At 45.3% G+C, this 20581-nt stretch overlaps 1 protein-coding gene across 1 annotated transcript; it reads left to right on the top strand.

Moving 5' to 3' along the window:
- Window positions 1-1686: 1686 nt before the first annotated feature.
- On the top strand, window positions 1687-20520 carry LOC118392609 (SCY1-like protein 2). Its single transcript, XM_052505634.1, has 18 exons — window positions 1687-1841; window positions 3925-4126; window positions 4340-4497; window positions 6052-6196; window positions 8809-8958; window positions 9070-9291; window positions 9554-9670; window positions 9984-10109; window positions 10353-10529; window positions 10947-11069; window positions 11714-11827; window positions 12197-12329; window positions 13195-13313; window positions 13418-13518; window positions 15858-15930; window positions 16118-16207; window positions 17078-17197; window positions 17512-20520. The coding sequence occupies exons 2-18, from the start codon at window positions 3950-3952 to the stop codon at window positions 18124-18126; spliced, it is 2760 nt and encodes a 919-aa protein (XP_052361594.1). The 5' UTR covers window positions 1687-1841; window positions 3925-3949; the 3' UTR covers window positions 18127-20520.
- Window positions 20521-20581: the final 61 nt, after the last annotated feature.

Below are 20581 nucleotides of genomic sequence, written 5' to 3'. Positions count from 1 at the left end.
TTTTTGTGCTTCAAAGTCAGCAAATCGGCGTCGAAAGTCAGCGGCAAGCATACCTATTTTATCAGCCAACTGTGCGCTCGGGAACGCACTGGTAGAGAGCTTCTCTTTCATGGTCTGGCAGCTGGGAAAGTGGCTCAAATTTTCTTTCTGCATCTGCGTCTCCCACAGAGTCAGTTTGGTTTTAAATGCCTTCACTGTACTGTACATATCAGAGATGACACGATCCCGACCCTGCAGCTGCAAGTTCATTGCATTCAGATGACTCGTAATGTCACACAGAAAAGCCATTTCACACAGAAACATTTCGTCTCGGAGTTGTGTTGTGTCTTTCCCTTTGCTGTCCAAGAACAGACAAATCTCCTCACGAAGCTCGAAACATCTTTGAAGCACCTTTCCCTGGCTTAGCCATCGCACCTCTGTGTGATAAGGCAAATCACCATGCTCCGTTTCTAACTCCGTCAGAAATGCCTTGAACTGGCGGTGATTCAAACCTTTGGCTCTGATAAAGTTAACTGTGCGCGTGATGATGCTCATTACATGCTCCATTTTCAAGGCTTTACCGCACAACGCTTCCTGGTGTATGATACAATGATAAGCTGTCAGCTCACCTGTCGCGTTTTCCTCTTGCATCTTTTCCCGTATCTTCGCCACCAGTCCGCTCCTGTGTCCACACATCGCAGGTGCTCCGTCGGTTGTCAAACCCACGAGTTTTTCCCAAGGCAGCTCCATCTCATTTACACATCTTGACACCTCTTCATACAAATCATGCCCCGTCGTTGTGCCATGCATAGGACGTAAAGCCAAAAACTCCTCTGTCACGCTTAGGCTGGAGTCCACTCCGCGGATGAAAATTGACAACTGGGCAATGTCAGAAATGTCGGTGCTCTCATCCACAGCCAAGGAATATGCAATGAAATCTTTTCCCTTTTTCACAAGCTGCTCTTTTAGATTGATGGACAACTGGTCTACTCTCTCGGCAATGGTGTTTCTGCTCAGACTCACATTTAAAAAGAGTTGCCTTTTTCTGGGCAAACTTCGTCACAAACTTTAATCATGCAGTTTTTGATGAAATCCCCTCCGTAAATGGCCGGGCTGATTTAGCGATCTCTTCTGCCAAAATAAAACTGGCCTTGACAGCAGCCTGGCCTTGTGATTTGGCTTTTTTGAACAGAGCCTTGTTTTTGTCCGCGTGTTTCGTTTCATAATGTCGTCTCAGATTATACTCTTTCAGTACCGCCACACTTTCTCCACACAGAAGACACACAGGTTTTCCAGCTACCTCCGTGAACAAATACTCCGACTCCCACCTTGTTTGAAACCCCCGGTTCTCAGTGTCCACCTTCCGTTTTGCCATTTTTGATGGGTATCTGAAAGTTAATTTTACTGTGATGCTGACAACTGCTGTGCCAATAAATATTGAAATGAAGCAGCCTACTGCTCGGTGCGTCACCGTTGCATTGTGGGAAATGTAGTATTGGTGCGTGTAAAAGATCTGCGGGCTGCCGGCTTGCTGCGGTCTGCGGGCCGGTTCTAATAATAAATCAAGATCATCCCAGGGGCCGTAAAAAACCTTCTCGCGGGCCGGATGTGGCCCGCGGGCCTTGACTCTGACATATGTGGGTTAAATCATGAAGTGCTCCTAAATTAACAGAAAGGGCACTTATCTGAGTAGCCGGAAGTGACGTTTACAGTAAGTGGCAAGCTAGCTCAGCAAAGAAGTCAACCAGAAATTTGGACTGGAAGAGATGGAGGCTGTGTACCACAGCCATCACTGACAGCTGGTTTTCAATTTAAATAGTACTTGGAATCATAAAACCACTGACATTCCCTTCGTGACACAGGTAAGCATGATATAGTCAGATTCTGACCCAGAAACGCAACACAACACGGCATTTCAACAAACGTCAAAAGTGACGTCTCTTTTTAACTAGCTTCCTACCTAGCCTACTGCTATGCGATAGATAACTAGCTATCCATGTCAGGTTATGCGGCTAGCTAACTGGGTAGTCACATTAACAAAAACCGGTTAAACAAACAGGACAGGTATTGGTTTCGCCAATACGTTAGCTAGCTGGAAGATAATCGTAGCTAGCTACATGGTGTTGCAAGCTCTAACCCTGTCACACAACCGCGTTCCTTCCGCAATTGCTGAACTGGCCGTCGGCAGACGCACTGTTATGGATAGCCTATCATAGAAGCCAGCTAACGTTGACTAACTGCTTGTGTTTGTTCAGCTTCAGCCACCCTACACGTTTCACGTGATCTGGCTACTTAGTTACACAGACAATGAGGTGACGGGTAAAGTCGATGTGGTTGGCACATTCACATTTCCAGTGGGAAATAAATGTAACCAATTGTAACAAGTAGCTAAATTGATAACAATGTTATGAGATCACAAGGTCCATGTTGAAGTGGAGTGTTAAATGTAGCCTAACTTATACAATATCCAGAGAGACAGATAGATACTTTGGATATATCATATTCAAACATTGCATGGCATTTTGCTTAGGATATACAGGAGCTAGGTCTCCAAGCTTGCAGACGTATTTTGGTCTAATTCATACATTCATTCAGCTCTATTTCAATATGTGTAATCAATGTGAAGATCTCAATAGCACAGTAAGGCGAGATTCTGGAAATTGAAATGACACGATTGCATTCAGGAATGATATTGTGTAAATCTTTTCACAAGCAGACAGATGTAGACTTTGATACTTTTTAGGCAACATCAATCTTGATTCAGGATGTCTCTTCTGTAACCAAGCAGCTTGATCTTGACATCTAGCCACTTAGATAGCAAGTTAGAAAGCAAAATGCATAGCTGGAGCCCTGAGCTGGATGTAATTTATTTGATACGTCTTACATTTCATGTAGTTATATTTAACTTCTAGTTAGTTATAAGCAGTGGCGTAGCCCTAGTCCACACATTTAGTTTGGGACAGAATTTTCAGTTCATTGTTATGGTGACCGATGTGTGAATCATTGCTTTTTTCTAGTGTGTGATCCACAGTGTTTGGGACATGATGGATTAGGCAGTAATGAGAGACAGAAAGTTAGTCACACACACAGTGGGGAAGAGGCTGATTAAGTAATGGGTTTTATAGACCGGTTGGTTCCCTCCCTGCTCAAGATTAAAGCCCTTGGCTCAGTCCACGTCCAGCAGTGTCCACTGACTCAATTATGGCTGTTGGCAACAACATCAGCACCAAGCCCAGGTGTTGAGGAGAGCAATGATGTTATACCCTGCCTGCAGGAGACCGACAGGACAGATAGAGGCTTCAGACAGTGACTCAATAAGGTTTATAATTAAACATGGGGTCAATGGCTTCCTCACTAGTCTGTTTGGCGTGTGAACCCACATCTCCAGCATGTGTCCCAAATGGCACCCTATGCCCTATATAGTGCACTACTTTTGTCCAGGGCCTAGTGCACTAAATGCGGAATAGGGTGCCATTTGAGACGCAGACCCACTGCTTGATATGCTAATAGGATATTATGTCTGAATGTGTTCATTCACTCTGAATCTATTGTTGTCGTGCGGGGGTTTGGACAGCACTTGTCAGGATTTGTCAAACGCGAGTGCAGACAATGCATACTAATAATACAGAGATATTGACTCCTGTTCGGATCTGTCTCTCTCACTTCTAAGTCACTGATTTAGGAGATTTGTTGGGATTTGTGTTTGTGTAATCACACTTGCCCACTGTGTGTACTCTGTAGTACTGTGTGTGGTACACGCTCTGTCTTCAGCCATCACAGGACACTTTAATGTGCAACATTTTGTGATTTTGCTCTCGGTGGCGAGCTGCCAATGTGTGTTGCTAATAGTCTATTTTTTTTTCTCCATATGAAAGGGTGTGTGTGTGTTAAGCCTTTTTTTCAGAATACCATATACCTGTACCCTCTGTCTCTCTTCCGCCCCAGGGGTCAAAGGTCAGGCTGAGTCACCATGGAGTCAATGCTGAACAAGCTCAAGAGCACTGTCACCAAGGTGACGGCCGACATGACCAGCGCCGTCATGGGCAACCCGGTGACGCGGGAATTTGAGGTGGGCCGCCACATCGCCAGCGGCGGGCCCGGCATGTGCTGGAGGATCTACAACGGAACCAAGAAGTCAACCAAACAGGTGAGGCTGCCTGGGGGCTTCATGGACTGTTCTATACTTAACTAGAACAATGTCTCCCAACCCAGTCCTTGGGCAGCCTGAGAACTTACACATTTGTTTTCCACAATTTGTTCAAAGGATAGATGGGACTCATTTTACCATCTCCAACTGACAAACTGTCAGTGGTTGTCCTGATGCAGATGGTAATTCCTGTCTTATTGTTTGTTCTTCCAGGAGGTGGCTGTGTTTGTGTTTGATAAGAAGATGGTGGAGAAGTATCAGAAGTTTGACAAGGACCAGATCATTGAGTCTCTGAAGAAAGGTGTGCAGCAGCTCACCAGACTGCGTCACCCTCGTCTGCTCACTGTCCAGCACCCACTGGAGGAGTCGAGGTGGGTTAAGCTTACCGTCTGCTTCCCAGTCCAAACAGTTTGCGTGTAAATTCTGACTACATTTTGTGACATTTTTGTTGGTTTTGTTGTTCTGCAGGATTTTTTTGCGGCTGTTCGAGCACACCATTTTTTTTAGTTTGGTAGCTGAAGTTTACGCCCCTTCGTCTGTGATTGGTCAACAGTAGGGATTCTTCAATGAAGTGTTTGTTGTCATTCAACGACAGACTAATCGTTTTCATGCAAATTCTTTCCACTTGAGAAATACTCCTCCAAACATCTTGGTTAGATGTAAAAATGTGAGACTAAGACCTCCTCTGCAAAAATGTCAATTATAATTACAGACCTCTTGAGTTATCTTAGATTAATTCAGACTATTTTAAGGATGTGTACTAGTTGCTACAGTGTCTCAAGAGGGACTAACAGTAATATTGGCACTTTTTTTCAAGTTTTTTTCAAGTGAGGGTATTTTAAGGGAGTATGTGAGCACAGATGTTCACTTCGCCAAGCCGAGTTCTGCTAGGAGCCTTCACACACAGACACGCACGTCATGCATACACACAAGGAAGTCATGCATACACACCCATGCAAAAAATGGATAAATACACACGACAGATGACACATACACACATGCAGCAAGATGTGATGAAAAGTTTTGGGCCTAGCTCTACAGACTTGGTACTGAATAATACATACACCTGCCAGAGGAAGTGGAACAAGAGGTACCCACTCACGCTCTATTTCAATTCAAGGGGCTTTATTGGAATGCTAACTGAGTCTGTACATAGTCAAAGCTTTCCTTACGTTTGTGGTATTCTGCCACTGTGTACTCTCTGTTTAGGGACAAATAACATTCTAGTTTGCTCTGTTCAAGTAATTCTCTTTGTTTTCTCATGATTTGTTTGGGTCTAATTGTGTTGCTGTCCTGGGGCTCTGTGGGGTCTGTTTGTGTTTATGAACAGAGCCCCAGGACCAGCTTGCTTAGGGGACTCTTCTCCAGGTTCATCTCTCTGAAGATGACTGCTTTTTTTTATGGAAGGTTTAGGAGTCGCTTCCTTTTAGGTGGTTGTAGAATTGAACGGCTCTTTTCTGGATTTTGATAAGTAGAGGGAATTGGCCTAATTCTTCTCTGCATGCATTATTTGGTGTTTTACATTGTACACAGAGGATATTTCTTCAGAATTCTGCATGCAGAGTCTAAATTTAGTGTTTGTCCCATTTTGTGAATTCTTGTCTTGTGAGAGGACCCCAGATCTCACAACCATAAAGGGCAATGGGTTCTATAACTGATTCATGTATTTTTAGCCAGATCCTAATTGATATCTCTCACACTCACATTACCTCTCTCTCTCTCACTCTTTCTCTACCTTTTTATTACTCAATCAAAAGAACAAAAGAAACGGGAGATGGTGAACTAGAGGAAGTCTAGTTCACCATCTCCCGTTTCTTTGGTTCTTTATCTTACTGTTCCTCTTTTGTGTCATTTTTAACACACTCCTTCTTTCTTCATAGTTGTTTGTTTGTAATAATTGACACTTTCCTCTCTCCCTCCTTCAGGGACTGCCTGGCGTTCTGTACAGAGCCAGTGTTTGCCAGTCTGTCCAATGTGCTGGGTCAGTGGGACAACCTGCCCAGCCCCGTGCCCACAGACATCAAGGACTACAAGCTGTACGACGTGGAGACCAAGTATGGCCTGTTGCAGGTGAGACCCAATACACACACATGCAATTGTGCACATACACACACGTAGTCTGAAATGAACACACACACACACACGTCTTGTTGCTATGTATATTGCTTGGCAGATGTATGTTTCAAACCCAATTGAACTAACCACACCTCGCTTTCTGTTTATTAAATTGTGTCCCAGGCATATTTTTTGGGATAATTGATTAGATTGTACTCCCCTGCTTAGTCACACAGCTATTTAAAGGTGCAATCTGTGATTGCTACATACATAAAAAAAGCAATGCATAAATCAATTATCTACCCATTGATTCTTGAAGAATATAACTTATAAATGCCTTATGAGCTTTGTTCAACTGTCGTGCCCCGTCAGAACCCAAAGCTTGTTTTACTAATTAGTTTGTTATTGTAAACAAACACTAGGTTTTAAACATGGTTAAAATTATAATGTTGATATAATGGATGGTCAGTCCTTGCATCCATAGCTCTGTCTAGGAATTTGGAAGTGGTCATTTGGGAGTGGTAATTTGGGAGTGGTAATTTGGGAGTGGTAATTTGGGAGTGCGCTTTATTGTTTGAGCTGCAGATTGAGGAGGAATGCTGTGATATGTCAACGCTACATAATGGTTCTGGATTGGAAAAAAACCTCTGTCAAGTACAGCTTGAATTTGTGTGTTATGGCGTGAATGTTTTTTTGTTGTTGTACGTCTTCTAAAATGCCTGGGACATGTGAGATGAGAGGAAGTAATCAGACTGTACTTTACTGATCCCCAAGTCTTTATTTAATATCACAGATTGTCTTTCTGCTCACTGTCTTTCTGCTCACTGTCTTTCCTCCTATCTTTATCTGCTTCATGCCTCTTTTCCTTATCTTTTTCATCTCCCTCTGACTACTCTCATCTCTCTCTCCCTCCCTCTCTCTCTTCTCCCTCCCTCCCTCTCTCTCCCCCTCCTTCACATCTCCCTCTGACGACTCTCATCTCTCTCTTCTCCCTCCCTCCCTCTCTCTCCCTCTCCCTCTCCTTCACATCTCCCTCTGACTACTCTCATCTCTCTCTCTTCTCCCTCCCTCCCTCTCTCTCCCCCTCCTTCACATCTCCCTCTGACTACTCTCATCTCTCTCTTCTCCCTCCCTCCCTGTCTCTCCCTCTCCCTCTCCTTCACATCTCCCTCTGACTACTCTCATCTCTCTCTTCTCCCTCCCTCCCTCTCTCTCCCCCTCCTTCACATCTCCCTCTGACTATCTCCCTCTGACTACTCCCTCCCTCTCTCTCTCCCTCTCCCCCCTCTCCTTCACATCTCCCTCTGACTACTCTCATCTCTCTCTCTTCTCCCTCCCTCCCTCTCTCTCCCCCTCCTTCACATCTCCCTCTGACTACTCTCATCTCTCTCTCTTCTCCCTCCCTCCCTCTCTCTCCCCCTCCTTCATATCTCCCTCTGACTACTCTCATCTCTCTCTCTCCCCTCCCTCCCTCTCTCTCCCCTCCCTCTCCCTCTGACTCTCCATCTCTCCTTCACATCTCCCTCTGACTACTCTCATCTCTCATCTCTCTCTCTCCCCTCCTTCACATCTCCCTCTGACTACTCTCATCTCTCTCTCTCTTCTCCCTCCCTCCCTCTCTCTCCCTCCTCCTTCACTCTCCCTCTGATCTCTCTCTCTCCCTCCTTCACATCTCCCTCTGACTACTCTCTCTCTCTCTTCTCCCTCTCCCTCTCTCTCTCCTTCTCTCCTCTCTCTCTCTCCTCCTTCTCCCTTCCCTCTCTCCCCCTCCTTCACATCTCCCTCTGACTACTCTCATCTCCCTCTGACTACTCTCTCTCTCTCCCTCCCTCCCTCCCTCTCTCCCCCCTCCTTCACATCTCCCTCTGACTACTCTCATCTCTCTCTCTTCTCCCTCCCTCCCTCTCTCCCCCTCCTTCACATCTCCCTCTGACTATCTCTCTCTCCCTCTCCCTCTCCCTCCCTCCCTCTCTCTCCCCCCTCCTCACATCTCCCTCTGACTACTCTCATCTCTCTCTCTCTCTCCCTCTCTTCTTCTCTCCTCTCCCTCCCTCTCTCTCCCCTCCTTCACATCTCCCTCTGACTACTCTCATCTCTCTCTCTTCTCCTCCCTCCCTCCCTCCCCCTCCTCACATCTCCCTCCTTCATCATCTCCCTCTGACTACTCTCTCATCTCTCTCTCTTCTCCCTCCCTCCCTCTCTCTCCCCTCCTCACATCTCCCTCCCTCCCTCTCTCTCTTCCCCTCCCTCCCTCACTCTCCCCCTCCTTCACATCTCCCTCTGACTACTCTCATCTCTCTCTTCTCCCTCCCTCCCTCCCTCTCTCTCCCCCTCCTTCACATCTCCCTCTGACTACTCTCATCTCTCTCTCTTCTCCCTCCCTCTCTCTCCCCCTCCTTCACTCCCTCTGATCTCCCTCTGACTCTCTCCCCTCCTTCACATCTCCCTCTGACTCTCTCTCTCTCTCTCTTCTCCCTCCCTCTCTCCCCTCTCCTTCACATCTCCCTCTGACTACTCTCATCTCTCTCTCTTCTCCTCCCTCTCTCTCCCCCTCCTTCATCTCCCTCTGACTACTCTCTCTCCTCCTTCTCCCTCCCTCTCTTCCTCCTCCTTCACATCTCCCTCAGATCTCGGAGGGCTTGTCATTCCTACACAGCGGGGTGAAGATGGTCCATGGGAACCTGTGTCTGGAGAACATCATCCTCAACAAGAGCGGAGCCTGGAAGATCATGGGCTTTGACTTCAGCATCTCCTCCATCAACCCATCCGATGCCGAGGTTAGACGCTCAGCGCATCTGCCTGTGTGCACCTGTATGTATCTCTTCCTCTGTGTGTATCTGTATATATCCTTACATACCTGTCTCCACCTCCCTCCCTCCTTCCCTCAGCCCAAGTATTCCTGTAAGGAGTGGGAGCCCAACCTGCCACCGCTCTGCCTGCCCAACCCAGAGTATCTGGCCCCCGAGTACATCCTGTCTGTGAGCTGCGACGCCGCCTCGGACATGTACTCGCTGGGCGTGGTGATGCACGCCGTCTTCAACGAGGGCAAGCCGGTGTTGCAGGTCAACAAGCACGACATCTTCAAGAGCTTCAGCCGACAGCTGGACCAGGTGAGGGGGCAGGGAGTGAGAGGAAGGCTTGATGGCCAGAACAAGTCCACCTGATTGCTAGTAAAAAAATAGCACAGCACCCAAGGACCTCATTCAGACAGCAGACCTTTAGTCAGAATGCATCACGTCTTATTTAGCATTCTGGGGAGAAAAGGACAGAGATATTAATGCCCAAGTGCACTGCAATATTTGTAATGCTTCATTGATTCCATACTTTTTGAATTAGTAGATTTCTTTCATCTCCCCCCCCGTCTGTCCATAGCTCAGCAGACTGAGCCCCACCATGTTGAATAAGATTCCTGAGGAGGTGAGGGAGCACGTCAAGATGCTGCTGAGTGTCACACCTAATGTCCGGCCTGACGCTGACCAGATGACCAAGGTCAGATCACCCCCCTTGTCACCAACTATGAACTTATGTCACTAATACAACAGGATACACAAGACTTTTACATATTAAAACCCGCTCACCAAGTCAGCTAACTGATAAATAGATTTAGATTTTCTGATTCATCAATAAAGCTAAACTTGAATATGTGTCGTCGGTTGAATATTGGTTGAATGCCTGTTTTCAAGATCGTTTTCCTAAAAAGTGATTTCAGAGAATTGAAGCAAGATTAAGTCATTGATCCTGCTTTATGCCATTACCACCCAGTTGAGTGTAATAATCCCTTCTCTGTGTCTGGGTGCTTCAGATCCCCTTCTTTGATGACGTGGGGGCGGTGACGCTGGCCTACTTTGACTCCCTCTTCCAGAGGGACAATCTGCAGAAGTCCCAGTTCTACAAAAACCTGCCCAAGGTCTTGCCCAAGCTACCCAAGGTTAGTGTTCACTGTGTGTGTGTTGCTCTTACAGGTCATTTTAGTGTCCTAGTTGTACATTCCTCCAGTAGAATGCTTCATGCTCAGTGGACAGGTAGTTTGGAACGTGGTCTTCAATAATCCAGTCAAATTGGGATTGGTCATTTTGCAAATATGTGCTCAAAGGTGATTTAATAAAAATGATTCTGATTAAAGCCACTATTCCTAGCCTCTTTGCGTCCTGTCTCTTCCTCTCCACCCCAGAGAGTGGTGGTGTATCGTATCCTCCCAGCCCTCACCTCAGAGTTTGTAAACCCAGACATGGTGCCGTTCGTCCTGCCCAACGTGCTGCTGATCGCAGAGGAGTGTACCAAGGACGAGTACGTCAGACTCATCCTGCCGGACCTCAGCCCTGTGTTCAAGCAGCAGGAGCCTGTCCAGGTACACACACACACACACACACACACACACACACTCAGGATACAAAGGACACACACATACAGTGTATCCCCATACCCAGTTTTCAGGCCTACCTTCTATGTTTTCTTGATGTGTATTACAGGGATGGTATGGTTAGATAAGACTAGAGGATGCTATATGCTTTATCTGGTGACAGGGCTGTATATATCATACTGTTTCTCTCTCTTCTCCTTTCCACGCCTTCAGGCAAGCAATATGGTGAGTGGTCTTTGCTGAGCGTAGTTGCTAAGACTGTGTGTGTGACACTCTAATGCTTAAAAAAAGAGCTCACTTTATTCCTAGTTTCATTTCACTGGTAGTTAACCATCTCTCTCTTTTTCTGTCGCTCTCCCATCATTAAGCCTGGATGAACCGCGTTTAACCCTCTGTGTCTCTCAGATCCTGCTGATCTTCCTGCAAAAGATGGACCTGCTGCTGACCAAGACCCCACCGGAGGACATTAAGAACAGCGTTCTGCCCATGGTCTACAGAGCCCTGGAGGCCCCCTCCATCCAGATACAGGTACCACGGACAGGCACATCATGGGTTTACAAAGGGTTTACTCCACCGGCAGAAAGAGAACTGCAATACTAATGAAATAAGGTTTAGGATTGAGGTTAAAGTTAGTTTGAGTGTGATTTAAGGTAAGTGTAAATTAGTATACTGTCGTCCGTTGCCATTACATTTCCTGCCCGTTAAAAATACACTGCCTTGATTTAATGCGTAATTTGTTGGCCAGGTACTGCACACTGTAAAAGACAGACATCTCTATTTACCTCTCCAAATGAGTGATGTAGTGAAGGAAGTCAAGTGTAGGAAGAGAACTGCAGCGTTAACCTCTAAACACTAATTGTGGTACAAGTTGCCTGTAACCACAGCTCTAGAATCTCATTTCCTGTCCCCAAATCCTAAACTAACCATTGAGAGGATAAGAAAAATCTGACCCTGGACCAGCGGTTAGCAGCACATTCAACCAACTCTGTAAAGCTCACATGGGAACCTCCATAGAGATTCTATAATACGCCTGACCAAGACAGACAATATTTTGGCTTTGCTATGATCCCAATGTCTATTTGAGAGTTCTAGGCTCTATGTGATTCTACGGAAACCCCTGCCATTAAGTCATCAGCAATGTTGTGCCATATATTTGTGTGCCTCCCCCCCAGGAGCTGTGTTTGAACATAATCCCTACCTTCGCCAACCTGATTGAGTATCCCTCCATGAAGAACGCACTCATCCCCCGCATCAAGTCTGCCTGTCTACAGACCTCCTCACTTGCAGTCAGTCTCTCGCTTTCATTTGACTCTGTCTGTCTCTGTCTGTCTCTCTCTCTCTCACTACCTCTCTCTCTCTCTCTCTCATCCTCTCTCATCCTCTCTCTCTGTCTCTCTCTCTCTCTCTCTCTCTCTCTCTCTCTGTCTCTCTCTCTCTCTCTCTCTCTCTCTCTCTCTCTCTCTCTCTCTCTCTCTCTCTCTCTCTCTCTCTCTCTCTCTCTCTCTCTCTCTCTCTCTCTCTCTCTCTCTCTCTCTGTCTCTCTCTCTCTGTGTGTGTGTTGATCAAATGCACATGGTTGTTTTTGACTGACCATTGATTGACAGGTGACAGAAATATTCTGATTGTGTGTGCGTATGTTTGACCTGTGTGTGTAGGTGAGGGTGAACTCCCTGGTGTGCCTGGGGAAGATTCTGGAGTACCTGGACAAATGGTATGTCATTGACGAGATCCTTCCCTTCCTGCAACAGATCCCCTCCAGAGAACCAGCCGTACTCATGGGGGTTCTAGGTAACGGAACGTCTAAGAATCTAGATGATAGTCCTAGGGATTGTTTGAAAAAAAGCAAACTAAGAAAATCTCAACAGAAAAATGATTAGTACTGTTGAGTTCTATCATTTTAGAATCTCCTAGGATAAAATGAATCAACTCACCTAGGATAAAATTAGTCAACAACTCACCTAGGATAAAATGAGTCCACAACTCACCTAGGATCAAATGAGTCCACAACTCACCTAGGATCAAATGAGTCAACAACTCACCTAGGATAAAATGAGTCCACAACTCACCTAGGATCAAATGAGTCAACAACTCACCTAGGATCAAATGAGTCAACAACTCACCTAGGATAAAATGAGTCAACAACTCACCTAGGATCAAATGAGTCAACAACTCACCTAGGATCAAATGAGTCAACAACTCACCTAGGATCAAATGAGTCCACAACTCACCTAGGATCAAATGAGTCCACAACTCACCTAGGATCAAATGAGTCCACAACTCACCTAGGATCAAATGAGTCCACAACTCACCTAGGATCAAATGAGTCCACAACTCACCTAGGATCAAATGAGTCCACAACTCACCTAGGATCAAATGAGTCCACAACTCACCTAGGATCAAATGAGTCCACAACTCACCTAGGATCAAATGAGTCCACAACTCACCTAGGATCAAATGAGTCCACAACTCACCTAGGATCAAATGAGTCCACAACTCACCTAGGATCAAAGGAGTCCACAACTCACCTAGGATCAAATGACAAATTTGAAATAGGCTAACACTTAACATGATCTATCGCTTTAACAGTATTGCTGCTTTTTCTGTTGATTGTTGTGGTTCTGATCTGTTGTGGAATGGTCGTTTCCTCCCATAGGGATCTACAAGTGTACCTTCTCCCATAAGAAACTGGGCATCCCCAAAGAGCACCTAGCTGCCAAGAGTCTGCCTCATCTAGTCTCGCTCAGTATAGACAACAACCTCAATCTCAACCAGGTAGGTCACACACACACACACACACACACACACACACACACACACACACACACACACACACACACACACAGGTTGTATTCCCACCCTCTCTCTGTGTATTTCAGTTTAACTCCTTCATGGCTGTGATCAAAGACATGCTGACTCGTATGGAGGCAGAGCACAAGACCAAACTGGAGCAGCTACACAGCATGCAGGAACAACAGAGGTATCAGTCAAATCACTCCCTCCTGTCTTCCTCTGACGTTCTAATGTCAGGTGCACCAGTACAGTGAGATGTCTTTCTTGCAGCTCTAACCCCAACAATGCAGTAATCAATAACAATGTTTTACTAAAAATCAATGATGATGAATCCAAAGCAATGTTTTACTAAAAATAACAAGTTAGAACAAAAACGCATGAGATTTAAAAAATAACAACTACACGATAAAGTAAGTATGCAGACTATATACAGGGTCAGTTCCAGTAGGGATACTGGACTGATAGCGGTAGATACAGTGGGGCAAAAAAGTATTTAGTCAGCCACCAATTGTGCAAGTTCTCCCACTTAAAAAGATGAGAGAGGCCTGTAATTTTCATCATAGGTACACTTCAACTATGACAGACAAAATGAGAAAACAAAATCCAGAAAATCACATTGTAGGATTTTTTATGAATTTATTTGCAAATTATGGTGGAAAATGAGTATTTGGTCACCTACAAACAAGCAAGATTTCTGGCTCTCACAGACCTGTAATTTCTTTAAGGGGCTCCTCTGTCCTCCACTCGTTACTTGTATTAATGGCACCTGTTTGAACTTGTTATCAGTATAAAAGACATCTGTCCACAACCTCAAACAGTCACACTCCATACTACACTATGGCCAAGACCAAAGAGCTGTCAAAGGACACCAGAAACAAAATTGTAGACCTGCACCAGGCTGGGAAGACTGAATCTGCAATAGGTAAGCAGCTTGGTTTGAAGAAATCAACTGTGGGAGCAATTATTAGGAAATGGAAGAAATACAAGACCACTGATAATCTCCATCGATCTGGGGCTCCACGCAAGATCTCACCCCGTGGGGTCAAAATGATCACAAGAACGGTGAGCAAAAATCCCAGAACCACACGGGGGGACCTAGTGAATGACCTGCAGAGAGGTGGGACCAAAGTAACAAAGCCTACAATCAGTAACACATTACGCCGCCAGGGACTCAAATCCTGCAGTGCCAGACGTGTCCCCCTGCTTAAGCCAGTACATGTCCAGGCCCGTCTGAAGTATGCTAGAGAGCATTTGGATGATCCAGAAGAAGATTGGGAGAATGTCATATGGTCAGATGAAACCAAAATATAACTTTTTGGTAAAAACTCAACTCGTCGTGTTTGGAGGACAAAGAATGCTGAGTTGCATCCAAAGAACACCGTACCTACTGTGAAGCATGGGGGTGGAAACATCATGCTTTGGGGCTGTTTTTCTGCAAAGGGACCAGGACTACTGACCCGTGTAAAGGAAAGAATGAATGGGGCCATGTATCGTGAGATTTTGAGTGAAAACCTCCCATCAGCAAGGGCATTGAAGATGAAACGTGGCTGGGTATTTCAGCATGACCATGATCCCAAACACACTGTCCGGGCAATGAAGGAGTGGCTTCGTAAGAAGCATTTCAAGGTCCTGGAGTGGCCTAGCCAGTCTCCAGATCTCAACCCCATAGAAAATCTTTGGAGGGAGTTGAAGGTCCGTGTTGCCCAGCAACATCCCCAAAGCATCACTGCTCTAGAGGAGATCTGCATGGAGGAATGGGCCAAATACCAGCAACAGTGTGTGAAAGCCTTGTGAAGACTTACAGAAAACGTTTGACCTCTGTCATTGCCAACAAAGGGTATATAACAAAGTATTGAAACTTTTGTTATTGACCAAATACTTATTTTCCACCATAATTTGCAAATTAATTAATTAAAAATCCTACAATGTGATTTTCTGGATTTTTTTTTCTCATTTTGTCTGTCATAGTTGAAGTGTACCTATGATGAACATTACAGGCCTCTCATCTTTTTAAGTGGGAGAACTTGCACAACTGGTGGCTGACTAAATACTTTTTTTGCCCCCCTGTATATATATAGGGGTAAGGTTACTTACTATATACAGGGTCAGTTCCAGTAGGGATACTGGATCGATAGAGGAAGATATGTATAGGGGTAAGGTTACTATATTCAGGGTCAGTTCCAGTAGGGATAGAGGTAGATATGTATAGGTTTGTGTGTTGGAGTGTCTGTGTGCCTAGTGTGAGCCCTGTGAGTGTGCATAGAGATGGTCAGACATTTGTATTTTATTCCCCATGCACACTCACAGGGCTCTACACACTATATAATGTTTTAGACTTCTGTTCTTTCTGTATTTACTATCTTCCTACTTGTCCTTTTATTAGTCAGCAATGACTCAGGAAAGATGTGATGCAAGTTAATGTTCACAATCTGATTAGAAAGACGAGGGTTGCGTAATGTTTGATTATGTTTGTGCGAGACAAATTCGGCTGAATGAATTAGTTTGAGCTATTCTGTCTGTCCTCAGGAGTATGAATATTAATACTAGTCAGACCAACCAATCGGAAGAGACGAAGCGCACCCCTAGCCCTGGCAACCAGGTGAGAGGTCATTTCCTTGACAACGAGGGGAGAGGCGATTGCCCAGATGAGGCAAATGCATGAAGGATTGATTTAATGAAGACTTGATGTATGTGATTTCATCCACTTATAAGGCCAAATGTATCATAAAGATGCATGTTGGCGTGGGTTAGTGTTATTGCTTATTGAAACCGTTGTCTTTTTCCAGATTGATGATGTCTTTGGAGGGAGTTCTGGGAGTGCAGGGGTTAATGGGAAAGCGAACGGAAACTCTGCATCAGCTCCCCAACTCAACAGAGTACGTCCTCTGCATCTTATTCAGTAGGCACAGACTGGAGCAAACGTATTGCAGTGGAAGTCTGTTAACGTTCCTGTTAAATTAGCTGGGTGGTGCATGTTCTGTTTGACTCTCTTTTTGTGATTGAACGTTACCAAACCCATCTTATCTATCCTAACCTTGTATAGCTGCTAGTGTATATTTCAGGGATAAGGGGTTATTATTAAGGTTTTGTGTTCTTTCTCCCTTCTCCCTCTCTCTTCTCTCTCCTCTCTTCTCTCTCCTCTCTTCTCTCTCCCCTCTTCTCTCTCCTCTCTCTCCTCTCTCTTCTCCTCTCTCTCCCCTCGTCTCTCCTCTCTTTTTCTCATCTATTCTCTCTCTCCTCTCTCTCCTCCTCTCTCCTCTCTCTTCTCCTCTCTCTCCTCTCTTTCTCTCATCTATTCTCCTCTCCCTCTATTTTCTCTCCTCTCTCTTCTCTCTCTTCTCTCCTCTCTCTTCTCCTCTCTCTTCTCCTCTCTTCTCCTCTCTCTCCCCTCTCTCTTTCTCTCATCTATTCTCCCTCCTCTCTCTCGTCTCTCTTTTCTCTCTTCTCTTCTCTCTCTTCTCCTCTCTCCCCTCTCTTTCTCTCATCTATTCTCTCCCCTCTCTTTCTCTCATCTATTCTCTCCCCTCTCTCTTTCTCTCATCTATTCTCCCTCTCCCTCTCTTCCCTCTCTCTTTTCTCTCTCTTATCTCCTCTCTTTTCACTCCTCTCTTTTCTCTCTATTCTCTCCTCTTCTCTTCTCTTCTCTTCCTCTCTCTTCTCTCTCTCTTCTCTCTCTATTTTCTCTCCTCTCCTCTCTTCTCTCCCTCTCTCCCGCTCTGTCCCTCTCCTCCTTTCTCCCTCTATAGATGTCTCTGACTCTGGAGGAGAAGCAGCGGTTAGCCAAGGAGCAGGAACAGGCAGCCAAACTAAGAAACCAGCCAGCGCTAGCCCCCCAGAGTATCAAACCAGCTACTCCTTCTACCCAGGTAGTAGATATATATATATACGTACGTACGTACATTCACACATACGTACACACATTCACACACATACACTCTCACTCACACACATACTCTCACACATACTCTCACACATACTCATGTGAAAATGTATAGTTCCTTACTTGGTAGCCATCCATGGTTACACGTTTTGAACTCCTCATATAGAACAATTACAATATATCTGTATAATTTATTAGTTTGATGTTTAGAGTGATGTAATCTGCTTTAGTTTCCACTTCAAACCTGCCACCTATTTGTTATTGAGATGATAAGCTGATTTGACCTGATGTGTTTGGCAGGCCAAGGACCTGACCAGCTGCCTGCTGAACAATATGACATCCCTGGGCAGCCTGTCCCTCACCTCTCCCCCCAGACCAGGCCTCATCCAGGGCAGCACCATCTCAGCCTACCCCTCCACCACCCCCATGGGCTCTATGGCCAGCAACGGCTACAACCCAACCATGAGTTTCCAGACAGGTGTGCAGGGCATGCGCCCCCCCGGCCCCGGCCTCTACGGAGGGATGGCCACCACCACCAGCACCCCTAACTTTGGCGCCCTGACCCACAACCAAGGGAGTACCAACACCCCTGACATGTCTGCCCTGGACTCCTTATTCACTTCCAACAAGCCCAAAGTCAGCCTCAACCAAATGGCTCCTCCCAAGCTCACCCCTGGGACCACCGCCACCCCCTGGCTTAATCAGTTTGGTTCAGCCCAGCCCAGTCAGACTGCCCCGATGCAGGGCGCGCCTTTAGCCATGGGAGGGGTGACCAGCGGATTCGGGATGCAGGCCAACCCTTTCTTCAGCCCACAGAACTTCTCTCAGCCCACGGCCGCTCCCGTAATGAACGCGGGTGGTGGGCTCAGACACAGTTCGTCCATCAACAACGACCTGAAAGACCTATTTGGCTGAAAACAACTTTCCCCTCTTTTAATGATGACAGACTGATGAAAGGGGAGGTGTACTTTTGAACTGCAAACAAGAAGAAAGACAAATCCACTTTTTGGACCGACTGTGAAAATTATGAAATTCACTTGATATTTGTTGCTATTTGTATTTTAATCTTCTGTGGTTTGGGTTGCAGTGTGGTTCTTCTAAGCTCCCATCGGACTGAACACTGAAGACCCAGCTTTTCAATCTGCACGTGGATTCCAAACCGTCTTGACTGGAGAGAGAGAGGAAAAAAGAAGACACTTACGTTGGGTTCTGCCCTCAGTAATGTTTGTGGGGGGTTCATATGGTTTCTTACCAGAGACACTTTGGGGTGAAAGGTTTATTCTAGAATGCATCTCTTCTCCCTGTTCTATGTGCTAGGATGAGCAGTGGCATGGAGACCAGTCTTTCTCAGTCAATTCCTTTGTAGCCCAGCGCTAACACATGTTATTCATGCTGCCACCTCAGCAGCCTGCTATATCATATCAACGTGGTTCTTTTTAGTGGGGTCCTGTTGCTTTGAGGACGACAATCCAGAAGAGCTGTAGAATCGCCGGCTAAACCGCACGGGCAGAAAGGCCAAGTCTCCATGGAAACGGTCTCCTCAGTAACACCCCACTCTATTTTGGGATTTTTAGTACCCATGTTTTCTGTTCTCTGCCTTGAATGAGATGATGGATAAGGATTCAACAGTGATGTCATAAGTGTCAATATTCTTACAGAATAGATGAATCCAAATGAAACTGGATGGAAGTGAAAATCTAATCAAAGCTTATTGGTTGCGTCCACAGTTTAGCAGATGTTATAGTGGGTGCGGTGAAATGTTACTAGCAATTCTGCAGTTTCTAACATCTGACCTAAAGAAAAAAGGGTATTTTCTGAGACGAAATCCAATTCAACGACCAGTTTGAAAAGGGAGGGGTTGATTGTGTTTAGGCAATTAGTCTGGTTAGGGATTGTTATCCACACACAAGCCTGTGCTGTGAGGGTGACGGTTACACACGGCTACCTTCCTCATTGTAGTAACTCCCCTGCATATGTACTGAATGGTTTGCTGTAAGGGAGTGATTGGTCGATATATACTGGTGAATGAATGTGAAGTAGTATACACATGTGCATATTGAAATGTCAGCACAATCCTAATTGATTGAGTTAGTTTGCCCGGTGTCTGGTGACTTTAGCCCTGTGTGTTCCTGTTTTGTAATAACCCCTCTGACTTCATCAATGGGTTCCCTTCCATCATGTTACTGACCTGACCAAACTGGGACACCACTGATTGTGATCCTGTTGAAATGTGGTGAATTTAGTCATGAATTATTTTATTCCATGCATCAAACCAGGCTGCTTTCAACAAAGCAAGCAGTCTGTGCATTTTAAGTTAATCGTTGGACATATCAAATGCAGTTTTTATATATATATATATATATATATATACGTATATTATGAGTTGAGCACTTTTTCGTTAAAGGGGACCTGTCCTAAATGGTTGATAAATACATCTATTTAAAATGGGAGAGCTCTTAAAGGGGCCTTGGGTTGTTGTGCTCTTGTGATGATGATTTGAGAGGCCTTAGAGGAACGCTGTTTGCAGTAATAGTCCTTGGCGGTGGAACTAAGTCGGTGGCTGCATTTTAATAGTCAAAAGTAGTCTCCTTTCCTCGTCCCCTTTTGCATTTCTCCTTCATCTGCACTGATCTGAAATCCCAGGATAGGTGAAAGCCCTATGGGCCAAATGGGACAGGAGAGTGTCATCTTACCTATCCACCTGTTGCAGACTAGTGCAGGTGAAGGAAGGAGATGAGAAAAGGACGCTATTGTAGACTTCTGAGACAAACCCCCTTGTGTGAATCCTCACTGAATGCTGTTTGGGATGTGGGTTTTGTTAACTGAACACATACTAACTTATATTCACAGGTCTTTGTTGGATTTAAAAAAATAAATGTATGCCTACTGTAAACCGTGACGAGGTGAGCTGACACAATGATAATGTCATGGGCTCATGTATAACAAAAAGGTGGTCCTTCTGGGTTGTAAACCTCTTTCTATTGGACACAAGTGATGGAGGTCTGTCCTGATTGGGCAATGTCCATCTTTCACGAAAGGTTGCCACAATGTTCATGTGATTGTAACTATGATGACAGAAGCCTGTTTGAGGGCGAGAACTGGATTGCATTTCCTGTCATCGTGATTCGTGCGTTTGGACGCGAGGACAAAAAAAAAAACCTATTCTTCTACAAGAGTTCTGATCCTTTGTATCCTACTGCTGTCATATGTGTCGTGTCGCCTCTATGAACTATGTATTGTGTGGTGTTGTCTGAGGTGGTTCAATGAAAATCTGTACATATATATGAAAATACACAATCTAATATTCTCTATGATGTCTGTGTATTTGAGTCTGGAGCCAGAGATTTGAAGAGTAACTTTGCGTTCTGGA

The sequence above is a fragment of the Oncorhynchus keta genome, unplaced genomic scaffold (genome assembly GCF_023373465.1).
Source record: "Oncorhynchus keta strain PuntledgeMale-10-30-2019 unplaced genomic scaffold, Oket_V2 Un_contig_2440_pilon_pilon, whole genome shotgun sequence".
In the NCBI taxonomy this organism is placed as follows: domain Eukaryota; kingdom Metazoa; phylum Chordata; class Actinopteri; order Salmoniformes; family Salmonidae; genus Oncorhynchus; species Oncorhynchus keta.
The sequence above is the reverse complement of the archived record's forward strand: the minus strand, read 5'-3'. Positions and strand labels throughout refer to the sequence as shown.